The following is an 18,888-nucleotide window of genomic DNA, read 5'->3' as shown; positions in this document are numbered from 1 at the left end:
AAAAGCACACAGCGGTGATGGATAGTGACAGAAACACAACACGACTGGACGGCACTAAGCCTCAGAAAAAGAAGAAAAAAAAAAGCACTCTGTAATTCAATATTCACGCAACGTCTGATGCCATTGCTTTTTTTCATTTTGCCCTTTCCAGATGACCGCCACAGAGTCAAGCTCCACCCCCTCCTGGGAGACCCCAACTCAGACTACATCAACGCTAACTACATCGACGTAAGTCTAATCCCCCCCCCTCTCTCTCCCCTCTCCCGTTAGCCGAGCTGTTATCCAATATATGGGAAACAAACACATAACAGCAGCGGTCTCTCTACCTGGCTGTCACGCTCTGCAGATCCACGGTCCGTCCGTCCGTCCCCCGGGCCAATCAGACCGGCCCACATTCACCCGGGAGATGTTGTTGTTCCTGGAAACCTTCATCCAATCAAAAGAGCCGTGTTATTGCCAGACATCACAGAAAACCGCTACACCCCCTGTCCTGGCTTTTATTAATACATAATAAACACGTTTTAATATGAAGTTCAAGAGATAAACCCTTCTGTAAATTGCCAACCAAATCCACCCCCTCCCCCCGGAATCAAATCAGACGATGTTGTTTAATCTCCGGACGGATAGCGATGCCGTTGATCCCTCTCACTGCTCACTAAGGCTGTTTCCCCCCGAAGCCTGTTTTTGGATTTGAACTTCGTCAGAGTTTTTCGAACGGACGTTCGAACCTTCGTTTTTAATAAATAAAAAAATATTTAAATAAATTTTTTTATTTTTATTTTTTTATAAATATCCTCAAACTAAATCCTCAATTTGAATAAAGTGTTTAATCTGATTAAATTAGTATTTTATTTTTTTATTAAATCAACTTTCTTTAATGAATATAACTCATCAGTTTTTTTTTTATACTATAATATTAGTGTAGCCTAATCTTTATCTACAACTGTGAAGAAAAACCCCATTGGTTTTAAACAGAATGAATAGACAAAATATATAAAAAAAAAAATTAATAATTTGTATTAAAAATAAATAATTCGCATGTTGATTTAGAATTAGAAAGCCAACGTAACGAATGAAGGTTCTTACGTTTGGCTCACCTCAAAGCGCCCGCCGGGCCGCGCGTGGGCCATGCCGCCGTTCTCACCGGTCACCCGTGTTTCTGTCGCCTCTCTGTGTGTCACACAATCACACATGCTGTCCGTGTGTGTGTCCTCATCCGCATCGACTGCAGTAGAGGAGGAGGCTGTGTTTGCCGGGAAAGCGAAAAGGGGAGGAGGCAGGAGACGGTATAGCCCGTCGAGTCATAACAGTTATGTTAAGGTTTTGGCCGTCAAATGGAGTTCGAAAGTGTTGTTTTGTTTTTCCTTGTCAATCTTGCTTCTGAAATACCGGTATACTGATTTATTTCAGTCGTGTCAAGTCAGGTCATCTGTCAATTTGCCACTGTTTTATTCAACTGCGAGATTGACTTTGCAAGCCTCACACTGCAAGAGTAGTGCTCTATAGCAACTGGAGGCTGGGTCAAAGTGCAAAGACTCCTAATTCTGCATTAAAGATGAGTTTTCTTTCCCCCCATGTCTAAATCCCAGCCGCTAGAATGTCCTCACATGAACCGTGGTGTCTGTGTGTCTCAACAAACCAAATGACTAGTCGCAAACGTTTCTTTGGCTTGATTTGGCCTATTTAACGCTTTCACTACCACACTACAGAAGGTTAACCTTTCACGCAGTTAACCTTCTATAGTGTGGTAGTGAAAGGGTTAACCTTCTATAGTGTGGTAGTGAAAGGGTTAACCTTTTGTAGCGTGGTAGTGAAATGGTTACTCTTTTGTAGCGTGGTAGTGAAAGTGTTAACCGTAACCTAGTGAGGTAGTGAAAAGGGTTAACATGATGTGTAGCGTGGTAGTGAAAGGGTTAACCTTATGTAGCGTGATAGTGAAAGGGTTAACCTTCTGTAACGTGGTAGTGAAAGGGTTAACATTATGTAGTGTGATAGTGAAAGGGTTAACCTTCTGTAGCGCGGTAGCAAAGGGGTTAACATGTAGCACGTTAGTGAAAGGGTTAACCTTATGTAGCGCGGTAGTGAAAGGGTTAACCTTATGTAGCGCGGTAGTGAAAGGGTTAACACACATTAACACGCATTAAAAAAATGCTTGACGGTAAGCTGTTGTTTTTCCCCCCCTCTCCTCTCCTCTCCTCTCCTCTCCTCTCCTCTCCTCTCTCTTCCTCTGGAGAGAATGGCCATTGGGAGGGAAATGCTTTTAGAGAGTTCATTACCGTGAGAGGGCACTGAGAAATATCCGCCGTGCTGTTGTTGTGACAACAGCTATTGTGAGGGGTCTCCATTAGCGCACCGGGGGTTGGTAGGAGGCAGGAGGCGGCATCACGGGCACAACCACACAGCTGCCACGGTGGCCTTGGCCTCCCGAGAGCATTATTTTGCTCGGGACTTGGGACTTCAACCAGCAGGTTAAAGGAAAGGTTTCACATCTCTCTTTGAAATGTGTGTTTTTTTTTTTGTTGTTTTCTTTTTAAAGGAGAGGTGGAGAAGAGCAAGCCCTTCATTTGACTCTAAATCCCCTCCTTTTCCTCTCTGTCGCTTACCACAGTCCGCGCGTCTCCGCTTGGCCGCGTGCCTGGCTTTGTCTGCGTAATAGCTCGGCCGAGGTGTACGGTACTTAGCTTGTGTATATGCTCGGCGGTCGCGTGTGGTCGAGTGTTTCATCGCCATAGTCAGTCGAATGGGCATTACGTGATGACCGACCACGGCATGCTAACCTGAAAGGGTCTCACGAAACCGACAGATGTACGAACCGACAGATGTACGTGGGCATGCCAGCTTACAAACAAACACACACACACACACACACACACACACACACACACACACACACACACACACACATGCACACGCACACACACACATGCACACGCACACACACAATGGCGTAAGTTTGATTTCAACGTTGGGGCAGCTATGGTCCAGGTCTGGGGGTCCTCCTCAATTTTGAGCGTCACTTAATTTCCTGCATTCTGGTAAGAAGGTAGGAAAGTGAAGTGTATTGAGCTAAACAAGCTAGCTAGCTACTTACATTAGCTACTACATGGCATTACCGTGTGCAAGGCTAAACAAGCTAGCTAGCTACTTACATTAGCTACTACATGGCATTACCGCGTGCAAGGCTAAACAAGCTAGCTAGCTACTTACATTAGCTACTACACACCATTACCGTGCGCAAGGCTAAACAAGCTAGCTAGCTATCTTCATTAACTACTACACTGCATTACCGTGCGCAAGGCTAAACAAGCTAGCTAGCTACTTACATTAGCTACTACACACCATTACCGTGCGCAAGGCTAAACAAGCTAGCCCGCTACAGGGTCATCCCTATTTTCCCCGGGTCCTATGTTCCCTTTCCCGAAAAAAAAGGTCCTATGTTCCCCATGTCTCCTTCCTGAAACAAGGTCTAATATCTCCCTTCCTGAAAATAAGGTCCCATGTTCCCCGGGTCATACTGTCATTAGCCTACCTTGTTATTACACAATCCCGTTATTACCAGGCAGTGACAATGGCTAAGATAATGACTGGTGATCAAGAAGGATAGATATTAGTCCTGGATACTAGTTAATTAATCTGAAAATCTTATGGAAACAGGGAACTAGAAGACTTTTTCGGGACCGGGGAACATAGGACCCCGGGGAACATAGATACGCTCCCCCGGCTACTTACATTAGCTACTACACGGCATGCGCAAGGCAAGCCAGAAGCCACTGACTGAACTTGAGTGAGAGGCACGTCTGCAAGGTTGAGATGGTACGGTCCTGCTGTAGGGGTGTCTAACAGTGTTGGTTAATATATAGTTACAGGTAAGAACGATATATATAAATGTGTTGACCCCCTTGTTTTTTTTTTTTTTTACCTCCTTTGAGGAGGGGTCGCTATATTCTTTGAGGGGGACAAATGTACTTTTTCTCAATATTGAGGAGAACGTGTCCCCTGCAGCCCCCCCCTAAACCTACCCCTATGTACACACACGTACAGCACACACACACACACACACACACACACACATACACACACACACACACACACACACACACACACACACACACACACACACACACACACACACACACACACACACACACACACACACACACACACACACACACACATGTACAGTACACTACACACACACACACACACACACACACACACACACACACACACACACACACATGTACAGTACACTACACACACACACACACACACACACACACACACACACACACACACACACACATGCTTGTCTTTCCTCCTGTCTGTAACCATTAACCCCCTCGCTGCCAGAAGCTTCTTTCATTAACGAGCGTCTGTCTCTTTGTCTTTCTGTTCCCACCTGGACCCTGTAGATTCGGATTAACAGGGAAGTAAGTAACTCCACTGCTTTCTTTTGCCTGTCAGCCCTCTGTCTCTCTCTCTCTCTCCCTCCCTCTTTTTCTCTATCCCCCCCCCCTCTCCTCTCTCTCTCTCCCCCTCTCATTCTCCTCTCTAACCCTCTCTAACCCTCTCTCTCCATCTCCCCCCTCTCTCCACTCTATCTCCCCCTCTCATTCTCCTATCTCTATCTAACCCCCCTCTCTCTATAACCTTCTCTCTCTTGCTCTCTCTCTCTCTCTCTCTCTCTCCTTTCCCTCTCTCTCCTTTCCCTCTCCCTATCTCTACCACCCCTCTCTCTCCCTTTCCCTCTCCCCCTCTGTCTTTTTCTCTATCTCTCTCCCCCCCTCTCTCTCCCCCTCTCATTCTCCTATCTCTATCTAACCCCTCTCTCTACCGCCCTCTCCTCCCTTTCCCTCTCCCCCCTCTCTCTATCCCCCCCCCTTTCTCTCTCTACCTCCCCCCCTACCTTCCCACTGCTGTAATTACGGTGACACACTCATAAGTGGTATAAATGGAAACTCTCAGCGTTCTTCAACATCTCAATGTAATAAATGGATATTATTGATGTTGTTGCCGTCTCCTACACATCGTCCCCCGTGGTCTTTCCGCCCCGGGCGCTCGACTCGGGGGGGGTTCCAGTTGCCATGGCGATCGTCTTAAGCAGACGCGCTGCGGCCTTACGGTAGATTCTGTGAAATTCACCTGGAAATTCTTTTCTAGGCCGTCTGAAAAATGTTAACTATAGCCTACAAGCACCGCAGATCCTGCGGATATAGCGATTGGGCTCGAGGTCGACGGGGCGAGGAGACTTCCTGTGAAGTCACACAACCGAGAATCTGTTTTTATCAACAAAACAAAGACAACTTAACTTTGATTATGAGAGGAGGAACGTCATTCTTAATTATCCGAAAAGGATCGCTGTGCGCCTATATGTTCGAGAGCATTTAGCTAGTAATCCTTGTAACAAAGATAGGATAAGATGAAATAAGATATTCCTTTATCGTCCTTTAAATTTGGGAAAGCTATGTGTAAAGAAGTTAGAACGAAGGTGCTTTTTTTAAACCCGGCAGACTTCGAAGGCTAATTTTGAAATCGACAAGCTATAGCGGCTTCCTCGTCGCCTGAGAACAGGTCGATTGTCCGTGAGCCCGGTGCGCTGGTCATGAATGTCTCGGGCACGCGCCAGGCGTGGGCACGAGATGGACACGTGTGTGCGGCGCTGGACGATACATCGGTCTTTAATGTTTTACGGCGTGGCCTGGGGGGGTTGTGGGTGTAGGACGCCTCACAGCGCCGGTCATACATCTCCATTTCACGCCATGCCCCTCTCATCCGAGTAGATGTAACTCAGTCCCGGAGATCTATCATCTGCCCGGGCAGCCTCGACATAACGAGAAGACGTCCTCCTCCTCCTCCTCCTCCTCTGCCAAGCGGAGAAAAGAAATCCAATCCGTTATCGACGTTGTAGAGACGGCCGATTCGATGAGAGCGGGCGGGCGGGCTGAGCCGGTCCATCTCCGTTTGGACGAGGCTGTCACGGAGTCGTGTGAGATTAGAGTACGGGCCTCTAAGGGTGAGAGAAAGATGGAGGGGGGGGGGGGGGGTAGAGAGAGGGGGGGGAGAGGGGGAAATAGAGAGGGAGTCGGTCGAACACAAAGCCACGTAATGTAAGTGTTTTTTTTTGGGAAACATTTTTGTCATCATAACGTCTCGCAATGTGAGAAAGTGAGCGCTTGTTTTGTAGGAGGGCGTTGTCCCGACCAGGTAATCTGTTTGTTTATACACGTCAATGTCTTGTCATTGTTCTTGTCGCTTGTCCCCATTAAAGCGACCCCCCCCCCCCCCCCCCATCGCCCATAAACACCCTCATCTTCACCAGGAGGAAGTATCTGGCATCCGTATCAAAGGTCAAAGGTCGACAACAAAACACCCTTTGATATAAAAGATGGTCCGATGAACATTTTGACGTTTCGTTTACCGCAAAATGAAACCTAGGAAGTGTGCCGCACGTTCACGTCAACGTTCACGCGCACAATACACGCTTACCTAGGATTTGACTCGATTCGACAACAAAGCAGTCGGGGCAATGGCAAGCCGAAAACGGTCGCAAGTGTGGTTACACTTTACAAAGCTAGATGTAGACAACACTCGCTCCAATATTATATATTATATATATATATATTAACGAATTGTACTAAATAAATAATAATGATAATAAATTATTTGAAGTTTGGACACATTTTTTACAACTGAGATTACATTTTTAGAGACTAAAGCACAGGAAAAAGGTAGCGTTGGGTACCGGTATCGATTCACAGGTACCGGTATCGGTTCAAATGTGAACGGTACCCAACCCTACTTCCATCCCATCACTTTGAAGACGGCGCCCAGGGTTCAGACACCGGTGTGGCAGTGAAAGACTCGGCGAAGGACAACGCGGTATCCATTCATGTGGCATCGAATGATCTCCCAGACAACAGAAGGAATATCTCACCATTGTTCACATTGTGTCTTTAAAGAATGAGGTTTTTTTTTGGGGGTGGGTTCTCGTGTCTTGAAGAAGACACAGTGCTCTCTCCGAAAAAGAGCCGGCCAGTTTGATGAATACATCTGATGCCTGAATCTGTGATGTCTGCGTCTCTCTCTCTCTCCCTCCCTCTCTCTCTCCCTCTATCTCTCTCTCTCTCTCCCTCTATCTCTCTCTCTCTCTCTCTCTCTCTCTCTCTCTCTCTCTCTCTCTATCTCTCTCTCTAGCCTCTTTATCGTGGTTCTTTTAGGCTGACAGGGGGATTTGGCCGTTCCACAAGTCAGCCAGTCTCAAATGGCACAGAGAGAGAGAGAGAGAGAGAGAGAGAGAGAGAGAGAGAGAGAGAGAGAGAGAGAGAGAGAGAGAGAGAGAAAACAAAAGACGTCTTCACAGGCAACCAATTAGCTGATCTTTTAACGACTTGACTCCAGAGCAACAGCGACAGAAACACATCAGTGTGTAAAGTCAGACAACATGCGGGGAAAAGACAGCTATATAAGAGTCCTGGGTCAGGAAGAGAGGGGAGAAGAGAGAGAGAGGGAGGGAGGGAGGGAGGGAGGGAGGGGCGGAGAGGAGGCGCAGATGGCTTACTCAGCACGTCATTCCTCTTCTCTTTTTCAGGGCTACCATCGATCCAACCACTTCATTGCCACTCAGGGTGAGTAACCCAGCAAGGCTGTTGTGTGTGTGTGTGTGTGTCTGCACGTGTGTGCGTGTGTGTTCCTTTCTGTGTATGTGTGTGTTTTTGTGCGTGTGTGTGTATGCGCGCGTGTGTGTGCGCGCACATACTGTATGTGTGTGCTTACTGTATGTGTGTATGGATGCGTAGGTCTGTGTTCCTTTCTGCTTGCACTTGTATGGGTGTGTGTGTGTGTGTTTGTGTGTGTGTGGTTGTGCGTTTTCAGCAAGCGATGAACTGAAGTCCACCCCACATGAACCCCCTCACGCCTCTGGTCTCTGACCTTAACTCAATGGCGCCAGCGTTATTGACCATTTTAGCGATGTTTGCAGACCCATCATGTGTTCTGTATTATAGCTATGGAGACAATAGTATGGCTCATTTGACATGCATTGTTCATAGTCCATCACTGGCTAACCAGTTCATTTCTACATAATGTAGTTTGTGCACTATTACACATTAAACATCGCCCCTTTCCAAAATAATCCAGTCTTTTTTCATAGATCGCAAGATATGACGCGTTATATGCATTCTACCCAAATCGTTCTGGTTGCTCGCCTGAAACCACAAATACTTCCAAATCAAAGGTATATACCATGTACATATGTGTCTTCACAAAATCATCAAAGGTTGTTTTAACTCAAAACTGCGGTCGTTACCGAAAGCATGTTTTAGGTCCGATAAAATACGACACTGTGATCGTTACAAAAACATGTTTCAGGTTCGCTAAAATAGACATAGAATATACCTTACCTAGGGCGGCTGGGTGGTGCAGCGGGCATTGCGCTCGTCACCAACGCAAGAGACACCAGGTTCGAATCCGGCTGTCGGCGTTGCCTCCGGCTTGGGCCGGCCGTCATACTAACTCAATTGGCAGAGTCAGCGGGTGGGAAGTCGATGGGTGGTAATCTGGACGTTGTGGACAGCGACTCCTACAGGTCGGTTGGGGGACGCCTGCACAGCAGAGACAGGAAATGGCGGGGGTAGTGTGAGCCTCCTACACGTTACACCTCGCCGATGAGAGGTCCGCGCTGGCAGGTGAAAAGATGTGACAGGCTGCCTCCTCGTGTATCGGAGGGGACACGTGATGCAAGGCTTCTATCCTCCCTACAACCGACCAGTGGGGGGCATATGCGAGCAACGTTCAAGACAGGGGAGGGGAGAATTGGCACAGCGAAAATTGGGATAGGAGACAAATTTAAAAAAAGAGGATAAAAAGTGGATAAAAAGAATATACCATACCTTAGCCATTGCAATTGTAACGTAGTAACGTAAGCTGACCACTGGTCCAGGACGGTCTCTGACCCCTGACCTTAAGCTGACCACTGGTCCAGGACGGTCTCTGACCCCTGACCTTAAGCTGACCACTGGTCCAGGACGGTCTCTGGTCTCGGACCTTAAGCTGACCACTGGTCCAGGACGGTCTCTGACCCCTGACCTTAAGCTGACCACTGGTCCAGGACGGTCTCTGACCCCTGACCTTAAGCTGACCACTGGTCCAGGACGGTCTCTGACCCCTGACCTTAAGCTGACCACTGGTCCAGGACGGTCTCTGACCCCTGACCTTAAGCTGACCACTGGTCCAGGACGGTCTCTGACCCCTGACCTTAAGCTGACCACTGGTCCAGGACGGTCTCTGACCCCTGACCTTAAGCTGACCACTGGTCCAAGACGGTATCTGACCCCTGACCTTAAGCTGACCACTGGTCCAGGACGGTCTCTGACCCCTGACCTTAAGCTGACCACTGGTCCAGGACGGTCTCTGACCCCTGACCTTAAGCTGACCACTGGTCCAGGACGGTCTCTGGTCTCGGACCTTAAGCTGACCACTGGTCCAGGACGGTCTCTGACCCCTGACCTTAAGCTGACCACTGGTCCAGGACGGTCTCTGACCCCTGACCTTAAGCTGACCACTGGTCCAGGACGGTCTCTGGTCCCTGACCTTAAGCTGACCACTGGTCCAGGACGGTCTCTGACCCCTGACCTTAAGCTGACCACTGGTCCAGGACGGCCTCTGACCCCTGACCTTAAGCTGACCACTGGTCCAGGACGGTCTCTGACCCCTGACCTTAAGCTGACCACTGGTCCAGGACGGTCTCTGACCCCTGACCTTAAGCTGACCACTGGTCCAGGATGGTATCTGACCCCTGACCTTAAGCTGACCACTGGTCCAGGACGGTCTCTGACCCCTGACCTTAAGCTGACCACTGGTCCAGGACGGTCTCTGACCCCTGACCTTAAGCTGACCACTGGTCCAGGACGGTCTCTGACCCCTGACCTTAAGGTGACCACTGGTCCAGGACGGTCTCTGACCCCTGACCTTAAGGTTAATTAATTATAACCACTCACCTTTATGTGGCGGGAGATTCATTAAGTGCGGGGGGGGAGAGAGAGAGAGAGAGAGAGATAGAGAGATAGAGAGAGAGAGACACATACAGAGAGAGAGACATAGGGAGAGAGAGAGACACACAGACAGAGAGAGAGAGAGAGAGAGAGAGAGAGAGAGAGAGAGAGAGAGAGAGAGAGAGAGAGAGAGAGAGAGAGACCTCAGCACAGCCGCCTCTGTCAGTCAAACACAAAGCGGCGAGTGATGGACAGGGGTCTTGTTTGTGTCCATGATATAAATTTCACTCCACCGCGTCTTAAACCCTGAGGAGTCTTAATGCCCAGCGGGCTCTCAGTGCAAATCACTCAGGGTCTGTTCATCTGCTTATCTGTTGCCAACACCTCCCTGTGAAGAGAGAGAGGGAGGGAGGGAGGGAGGGAGGGAGGGAGGGAGGGAGGGAGGGAGGGAGGGAGGGAGGGAGGGAGGGAGATATATACGGAGGGAGAGAGGGATAAATGGACGGATAGAGGGATATACAGAGGGAGAGAGGGATAGATGGAGGGGGAGAGGGATAGACGGAGGGAGAGAGGGATATACGGATGGAGAGAGGGATAGATGGAGGGAGAGAGGGATATACAGAGGGAGAGAGGGATATATACGGAGGGAGAGAGGGATATACGGATGGAGAGAGGGATAGATGGAGGGAGAGAGGGATATACAGAGGGAGAGAGGGATATATACGGAGGGAGAGAGGGATATATACGGAGGGAGAGAGGGATAGATGGAGGGAGAGAGGGATATAGACGGAGGGAGAGAGGGGGGTGAATGCAGCTCAAGAGCTTGCTGAGCGCTGCCGCCTCGTTTTAAAGAACCGCTTCCCAATCCGTCTCCCTGATGAGGATGAACCGCTCGTCAAGGCTCACATCATCAGCTGCTGCTGCTTTTGTCAATAATAATAATAATAATAATATTTGTATAGCACCTTTCACACGAGAAGTGCTGCTTCGCAGCATCAATGTAGACATGATGGACATAAAATAGACATGAGCAGAGATTGACAAAATAAAAGCATGAAGTGCAGACATAAAATGTGTATAGAATAGACAATAATCATAAAATAGACAACATGAACATGCATTCATATGTTTCACAATTGACCTGCGCTACGCATCCTATCGATCGATCGACAATACACTATGAAGTAACAAGTTGTTAATACTGTATCATTAGCTGTATGCTCTATGAAGTAACAAGTTGTTAATGCTGTATCAATTAGCTGTATGCTCTATGAAGTAACAAGTTGTTAATACTGTATCCATTAGCTGTATGCTCTATGAAGTAACAAGTTGTTAATGCTGTATCAATTAGCTGTATGCTCTATGAATTAACAAGTTGTTAATGCTGTATCAATTAGCTGTATGCTCTATGAAGTAACAAGTTGTTAATACTGTATCCATTAGCTGTATGCTCTATGAATTAACAAGTTGTTAATACTGTACACTCAGATCACAGTCACCTGTGTGATGCTTTAATACTATATCCATTGGCCGTATCTACTCCTCTTCTTCTGCTTCTTCTCCTCCTTCTTCTCCTTCTTCTCCTTCTTCTCCTCCTTCTTCTTCTCCTTCTACTCCTTCTATTTTTTCTTCTTCTTCTACTTCATTTTCTTCTTCTCCTTCTCCTCCGTATCCTTCTTCTTCTACTTATTTTTCTTCTTCTTCTCCCCCTCCTCCTCCTCCTCCTCCTCCTCCTCCTCCTCCTCCTATTCTTCTTCTTTTTCTTCTTCTTCTTCTCCTCCTCTTCTTCTACTTATTTATCTTCTTCTCCTCCTCCTTCTACCTCTTTTTCTTCTCCTTTTTTTCCTTCTTCTACTTATTTTTCTTCTTCTCCCCCCCCCCCCCCTCCTACTCCTCCTTCTACAACAATACAACAACAACAACACTGTTTCCTGTGTCCGTCTGCTCCCCCCCCCCCCCCCCCCCATCCAGGGCCCAAGCAGGAGACGGTGTATGACTTCTGGAGGATGGTGTGGCAGGAGAACTGCTTCAGCATCGTCATGATCACTAAACTGGTGGAGGTCGGCAGGGTGAGTGACACGCGTCGTCGTCTCATCCCCTCCCCCTCCCCTTCACCCCCGCCCCTCAACCCCCCCCCGGTGCTATCCTTCCACCGTATACACTCCATTATCCCGCCGCCCGCACTGTACGTGATCCTCCGAGCTCCGCTTGTGTAATCATACAGGCATAATTGCATAAGTTACTGTCATTTTCCATCTCGTACCAAAGTATACCCGTTGTGAGCGAACGGTTCCTGTAAGTGTCCCGTCATCTTCTGCCCGCGCGCGGCTGGCTGCAGGAACATACGGACGGTTGAAATGCCAACCCATTTTTGCAGCACTAAAACGTAGACGCAATTACAGTAGAATCTCCTTCCTACGCCTCTCTCCACGAAACAAGGGACCGAACGCAAATATACCGCCGGCCCCTGAATGGAAGAGAATTCGCCTCTCTGGCGCTGGAGGTGGACGGAGCGCGGTCTCCGTCATTATAGGAGAAACACACAAAGGAGCGGCGTGTTGTCTCTCAGAGCCGTGTACACAGAACACCGGCGAGTCAGATAATTCTCAGACTAGAAGAATGCACTTAGTGCAGAGTAGACCTCGGCCAAGGCGGCCGACAATAACCCTCGCTTTCACACATTCTCCCGGGTGGATAAAAGAAACAAGAGCTGCTGCTGATTTCGCTAGTCTCAACAGACCCAAGGTGTTATATCCTTTAGGGCTGACCCTTACTAGTCGAATAGTGTCGACTAATCGATCGAAAGGAGCCGTAGTCGACTGCCAACCTCTTAGTTGAATGCCAACGCCCACTTCAATGATAGAGCTCTCATATTTACGAACGCATAAACTATATCTTAAATGATGTGTATAATATGGCTGTTGCTTATCCATGACTTGTTTGCAGTCAACATTGTCGAAACGGATTGTTTTTTAATCGGTTCATTTCCGTTTTATACCATTTTGAAAAACTCGTTTTTTTTGAAAGTTTCAGGAAAATATAAAGATTCTGTGATAATCGCCCTTTAGTGGACTACACCGGAATACACAAAAAACGTTGGCATTTTTCTGCCTATTTATGAATAGTTTTCAAATAAACGCTAGATTATCGATAGTATATGTGTACTTATGCACGCTATAGAAGCGGGCTGAAAAATCGATTATCCATTTCCTGATCAGCACACACACACACACGCACATACACACATAGGGCCCACGTTGATATATAGGTGAAAAAAGCTCTGATTATCCCAAGACTGGTAAAATAGATTCCTTACCTCAGATCAGATGTTCTCCAAAAAGATTATTCCAATTCCTGATCTCTATTCCAAATATGGATCGCGTTTATTGATCCAACGCTGGGTGGTTGAAACACTGATTCCACGCTGTTCTGATGGTCCACAATGAATCGGATCGGCTCGAGTTACATGCCTGAGAAGTAAAATGTGGAAGCAGGATTTTTTTTTTCATGCGTTTCATTCAATCCAATCCAAATGGGTGCAGTACCATCCGGAGATGATAGGGGGCGGTATTTTCCCAATGGAGCTCAGAGAGAGTTCCAGTGGTAACGTGGGGCTAGATTGATGAAATATGAATGGAAATTGCTAATAAAAAAAAAAAGAGAGATCTCTCGTCGTTGGCACTGAACGGTTGGCATGAACTAACGAGAAATCTCGTCGTTGGCACTCAAAGTGTTAATGTTGTGACTGTACAAGTAACGTGTCCCTGCCCAGTGCCCATAATGCAAAGATGTGCCCGTTTGGACATTTGGCCTGATGACACAGCAAATGCTATGGCAATCGGGCCATTACTTTTATTTTCCTCAGTCTGGCCTGATGGTGGCGCTAGAGGAAAGGTCACAGGGTCACCGGCCATTACTTTTAGAAGATATATTGTTCCTCAGTTCTGGCCGGATGGTGGCGCTAGAGGAAAGGTCATTGGGGTCACCGACATCAAGAGGTGTCATGAATGTTCACAGCAATTCTTGTGACTGTAAGACAAACGGGTCATGATATTTGAGAACTTTGGCCTGATGGTGGCGCTAGAGGAAAGGCCACAGGGCCAGTACTTTTTGAGAACAGACACACAAAGATATTTTTCCTGTAGAATAATAAAAAATATTCTTTTGATCAGAATTACTTTAACCTCTTAACGTTCGGACGGCCTGCCTGCGCCACGTCGCTGCATATTTGCCCTCGTCTGTCGCCGTCACGCTGTGTTATTGTCTATGAACCAACACATCGGTCGAAAGCTAAAATGGCCACTGTTTGATTGACACCCTACTTGGCCTATTACGTGCTTCCAATATCATTGTCAAATAAATAGTGATAGCAAACATTGGCGCTACATTTCATTGTCCCCTGTAAGTTGCTTTCTATTGGTAAGTTTCCTCAGTCTTTCTCCACAGTGCATTCTATTTATTACTTGATTTAACCTTTATTTAACCAGGCAGGTCAATTAAGAACAAATTATTATTTACAACGATGACCTGGTGAGAGGACAAAAGGGCCTCTAGAAGGGTAACAGGGAAAGATACAAATAGAATAAAATAGAAAAGAGACAGACGATACATACATCACAGAGGTAAGGGAAATAATTAAAACACACATCAAACAAACAATCAAATCAAATGACCAGGTACGTAATAGATGAAGCAGAACAGACACAGTTAAAAGGGTGGGTTGACAGTTGCAGGTGTGTGTGTGTGTAAACAACTCTGCGATAGAGTCCTTAAAAGTAGCGAGGGGGGATCAATTTGTCCATTTTAAAAGTCTTTTGCATCTCATTCCAACTGCTGGGAGCAGCGACACGGAAGGAGGTTTGACCAAAGGAAGCGTTGACACATTAATTACGTGTTACACATTTAATGTTTCATTCACCCCGTCTAAATTAAGTTGTTTTCAAGTAGTTTACAAAATCCCCAAGTGCACAGAAGATAGTTTGGGCCACTCTTTGGACGGTGGACTCCTGTTACTTTGACCACAATGTCCAGGAGACGGTGTTGTAGTACTCGAGTCTGAGTCCTCGACTGATTTTCAGGACTTGTGACTCGACTTGGACTCGAGCATTGACCGCCTTCAGACTCGGAAGGTGCAGACAAGGACTGGGACTTGTTAATTGATAAATACAGTTATTTCTTAAAAAAAAAAATTTCAATAGGCCCTAATCATTTGGCATAAGATATTGATGGCTATATTAATGGCAAAGTAAATAAACTCCCATTGAAATGTTGACCGCTGTGTCATAATGTTTAATGTAGACCTTTTTTTATGTCAGCTCTTTGACTGCCAGAGTGGAGGTGACTCAACCTTGATGACTTGGGACTCGGACTCGGGTAATAGGGACTCGACTCGGACTCTTCTTTGGCGACTCGGATTCGAACACTGGGGACTCGAGACCTCGACTCGGACTGGAGATTTAGTGACTCGACTACAACACTGCCAGGAGAACACATTGAATTGTATATGAACTGTGTCGCTGTGTTGCTTTCCTTGACCTGCAGGTGAAATGCTGTAAATACTGGCCTGATGACAGTGAGATGTACGGGGACATTCAGATCACCCTGCTGAAGACAGAGACGTTGGCAGAGTACACAGTACGCACCTTCGCCTTGGAGAGGGTGAGTCTCTTCTCTCACTGCTGTGTAGATATTTATTACATTTACATTTAGTCATTCAGCGGACTCTTTTATCCAAAGCGACGGGGTAAGAAGAGTAACATTGTTCGCCAAACAATGTTGAACTTGAGTGCTACAGGCTTTAGTGGATAGTAGTATAGACATATTAGTATAGTAGGTAGTAATATAGACATATTAGCATAGGAGGTAGTAATATAAACAAGGTATATTACTTAGTAGCAAAGTAGGTAGTAGTATAGACTAGGGGTGTAACGGTACACGGAAGCCACGGTTCGGTACGTACCTCGGTTTTGGCGTCACAGTTCGGTACGATTTCGGTACACAGGAAAACAATATTTATGATTATTATATATGTATAATAATTATTATAATAATAATTATTATTATTATATATAATTATTTTTATTAAGTTATACTTAGTTCCACCTAGGCTTGCTGCGGTAGTCAGTCAGTGATAACGGTGTCATTCTGTGTTCAGGAATCCAGGAGTAAATTAATTACCTACTGCCCCCCCCCACCCCCCACCGTTGTATAGTTTCACTTTCACTTCTAGAGTAGATTTTACTTCACGTGACGCAGAGGAAGACTAGAGAAGAGATGCCATGTTACACAACATGGAGAGGATTTATCAATGTTTGGATTTATAAACACCGTAGCAGCTCGACTGGAGAGGAGCTCAAAGGATCAGTCCAGATCAGCAAAAGTACGTTTGCGTGTTTTTTCCCCCCCTTTTTTTCGGATCAGCTGGAAAGTAGCGTGGAAGAAAGTTGGTGTGTTTGTGTGTGTGTGTGTGCATGTGTTTGTCTTTCCATTGGTTAACATTATTAGGCGAACAAGAAAACGATGAACATTTCCAGCCTATTGTATATAAGGGATAACGTATAGCTACGAGGTCATTGTCGCAAAATAATTGACCGACACGGAGTTTAAAATTCCAAGCCGCCTCGGCGAGGTGTTTTAAACGTCAGTGAAGGTAAATTATTTTGCGATGATGACTGAGTATAGCTATACATTATCCCGCTTATTACATGGCTAACTTACTAACAATATACCTAATTCATTTTACAAAATCGACAAGACGAGATAATGCAGACGCAGTTGTTCTGTGGCTCTGTCAGCCCAAATAAAGTGATTATTATTATCGCCGGCAGCCCGGCAGGTGTGTCTAATTGCACTGAAACAGTGTGCGTCAGTGGGGCTAAGCCGCTTGATTACTCCAGCTGCGAAAAACAATAATCACCGGTGGTTATCGAAAAATAATTCACCGCTGTCGGGGGCTATTGACCAACCACAATCAAGCATTTCGGCGAATGTTAAAACGCCATGTAATATGCTGTGTTAACTTACAAGCATACTGTATCATTCATGGTTGGTTTTGTTTCAGTGACACCTGTAGTAAGGGGGAGGGGAGGAGGGGAGAAACAGCCGAGTGCAGAGCGCGCGCGTTCATTTGTTCTGTCGGCTTGTTCGTGCCTTTACAAGCTTCAACGCTTTATTCATCATCTAAATGTGGCAATCCAAGCTTGATAATGCAACATTATAATGAATGACCTTCTGTGTTAAGACTGTTAGTAAGCCAGTGTAAAGTAAAGATATTGAGCATACATTTGTAAAATGTGTAACCATAGTTTCACCTAGTGGTGTGTATGACGTATTCTTCGTACGGCTGCACGTACCGCACTGTGAGCCACGTACCGCGGGACGAATACATGTACCGTTACACCTCTAGTATAGACATACTAGCATAGTAGGTAGTAATATAGACATACTAGCATAGTAGGTAGTAATATAGACATACTAGCATAGTAGGTAGTAATATAGACATACTAGCATAGTAGGTAGTAATATAGACATATTAGCATAGTAGGTAGTAGTATGACATACACAGTATTAGCATAGTAGGTAGTAATATAGACATACTAGCATAGTAGGTAGTAATATAGACATATTAGCATAGTAGGTAGTAGTATAGACATACAGTATTAGCATAGTAGGTAGTAATATAAACAAGGTATATTACTTAGTAGCATAGTAGGTAGTAGTATAGACATAAATAATAATAATAATAATAATAATAATAATAATAATAATAATAATAATAATAATAATAATAATAATAATAATAATAATAATAATTAATCATTGATCATTAATCATTAATCATTAATCATTAATCATTAATCATTAATAATAATAATAATAATAATAATAATAATAATAATAATAATAATAATAATAATAATAATTAATAATTAATAATAATTATAATTATAATTATAATTATAATAATAATAATCATAATCATAATGATAATGATAATAATAATAATAATAATAATAATAATAATAATAATAATAATAATAGATCAAATTTCTATAGCGCCTTTCATAGAACCTAAGGTCACTTCACAATCAGGACAAAAAATAGGGCTATGGAACTAGGGGGAAAAAAGGGGATGAGGGCAGGTAAGGGATTATGGATAATGGACCTAAGTATACAGTATTAGCATAGTAGGTTGTAATATAGACATATTAGCATAGTAGGTAGTAATATAGACAAGGTAGATAACTTAGTACCAAAGTGCATGATAGTAAAAGACACTATGAAGGTTAGTAATAAATAAATAATAATAATAATTGAATTTCAGATATCGATTGTGTGTTTATAGTCGACGGCGGAAAATCTGTCAGGTTTCTGCTGTCCTGACTGTGGTGGGAAGTTCATTCCACCGTTGTGAAGTGAGGGGACGGAGAATAGCCTGCTTCTCTTTGATGACCAATTTGAGTGTAGAGACACTGCAATCCTGACACTGTTTTAATCTTTTAGTGCAAAAGCCTTAAAGGTAGAATCTGTAATGCAGTCAAACAGCGACCTCGAGGCAAAAGAGTCTGTCTGTTTTTGTCTGTGGGTTGGAGTTTAGTACATTATTACACTGTGGACGTCTCCTGACCTCTCTCTGCAGAGTCTGAGGTGCTACGACGACGTTACAGATTCTACCTTTGCGTTAGCCTAGCTTAGCACAATGAATGGAAACGGACAGTGCCAGTTAGTCTTCGGGGGAGAGGTGTTACTGTAGTTGGACAATGCCTAAGCTAACCGGCACTGTCCGCTTCCATTCATTGTGCTAAGCTAGGCTAACGTGCAGCCAGATAGCTTTCTACTGAACGCACTGAGAGGAAACTGGTATCTATCTTCTTGTCTCTCTCTGGGGAAGACAGTGAGC

General features: G+C 45.3%; 1 protein-coding gene across 1 annotated transcript in view; it reads left to right on the top strand.

Moving 5' to 3' along the window:
* The window catches only part of ptprub (protein tyrosine phosphatase receptor type Ub), a gene marked incomplete at its 5' end in the record, with an annotated part of 300,165 nt that overhangs the window by 203,912 nt on the left and 77,365 nt on the right, over window positions 1-18,888 (top strand). Inside the window, 5 exons of the mRNA XM_084308315.1 lie at window positions 152-228; window positions 4,413-4,430; window positions 7,589-7,625; window positions 11,961-12,058; window positions 15,531-15,647. Coding sequence (XP_084164441.1) covers window positions 152-228; window positions 4,413-4,430; window positions 7,589-7,625; window positions 11,961-12,058; window positions 15,531-15,647 — 347 coding nt within the window. The remainder of the gene's footprint in view (window positions 1-151; window positions 229-4,412; window positions 4,431-7,588; window positions 7,626-11,960; window positions 12,059-15,530; window positions 15,648-18,888) is intronic.

Source organism: Notolepis coatsorum, assembly GCF_963971535.1.
Source record: "Notolepis coatsorum genome assembly, chromosome: 2".
Taxonomy (NCBI): domain Eukaryota; kingdom Metazoa; phylum Chordata; class Actinopteri; order Aulopiformes; family Paralepididae; genus Notolepis; species Notolepis coatsorum.
Note: the sequence above shows the minus strand (reverse complement) of the source record. Positions and strands in the feature narration are given on the sequence as shown.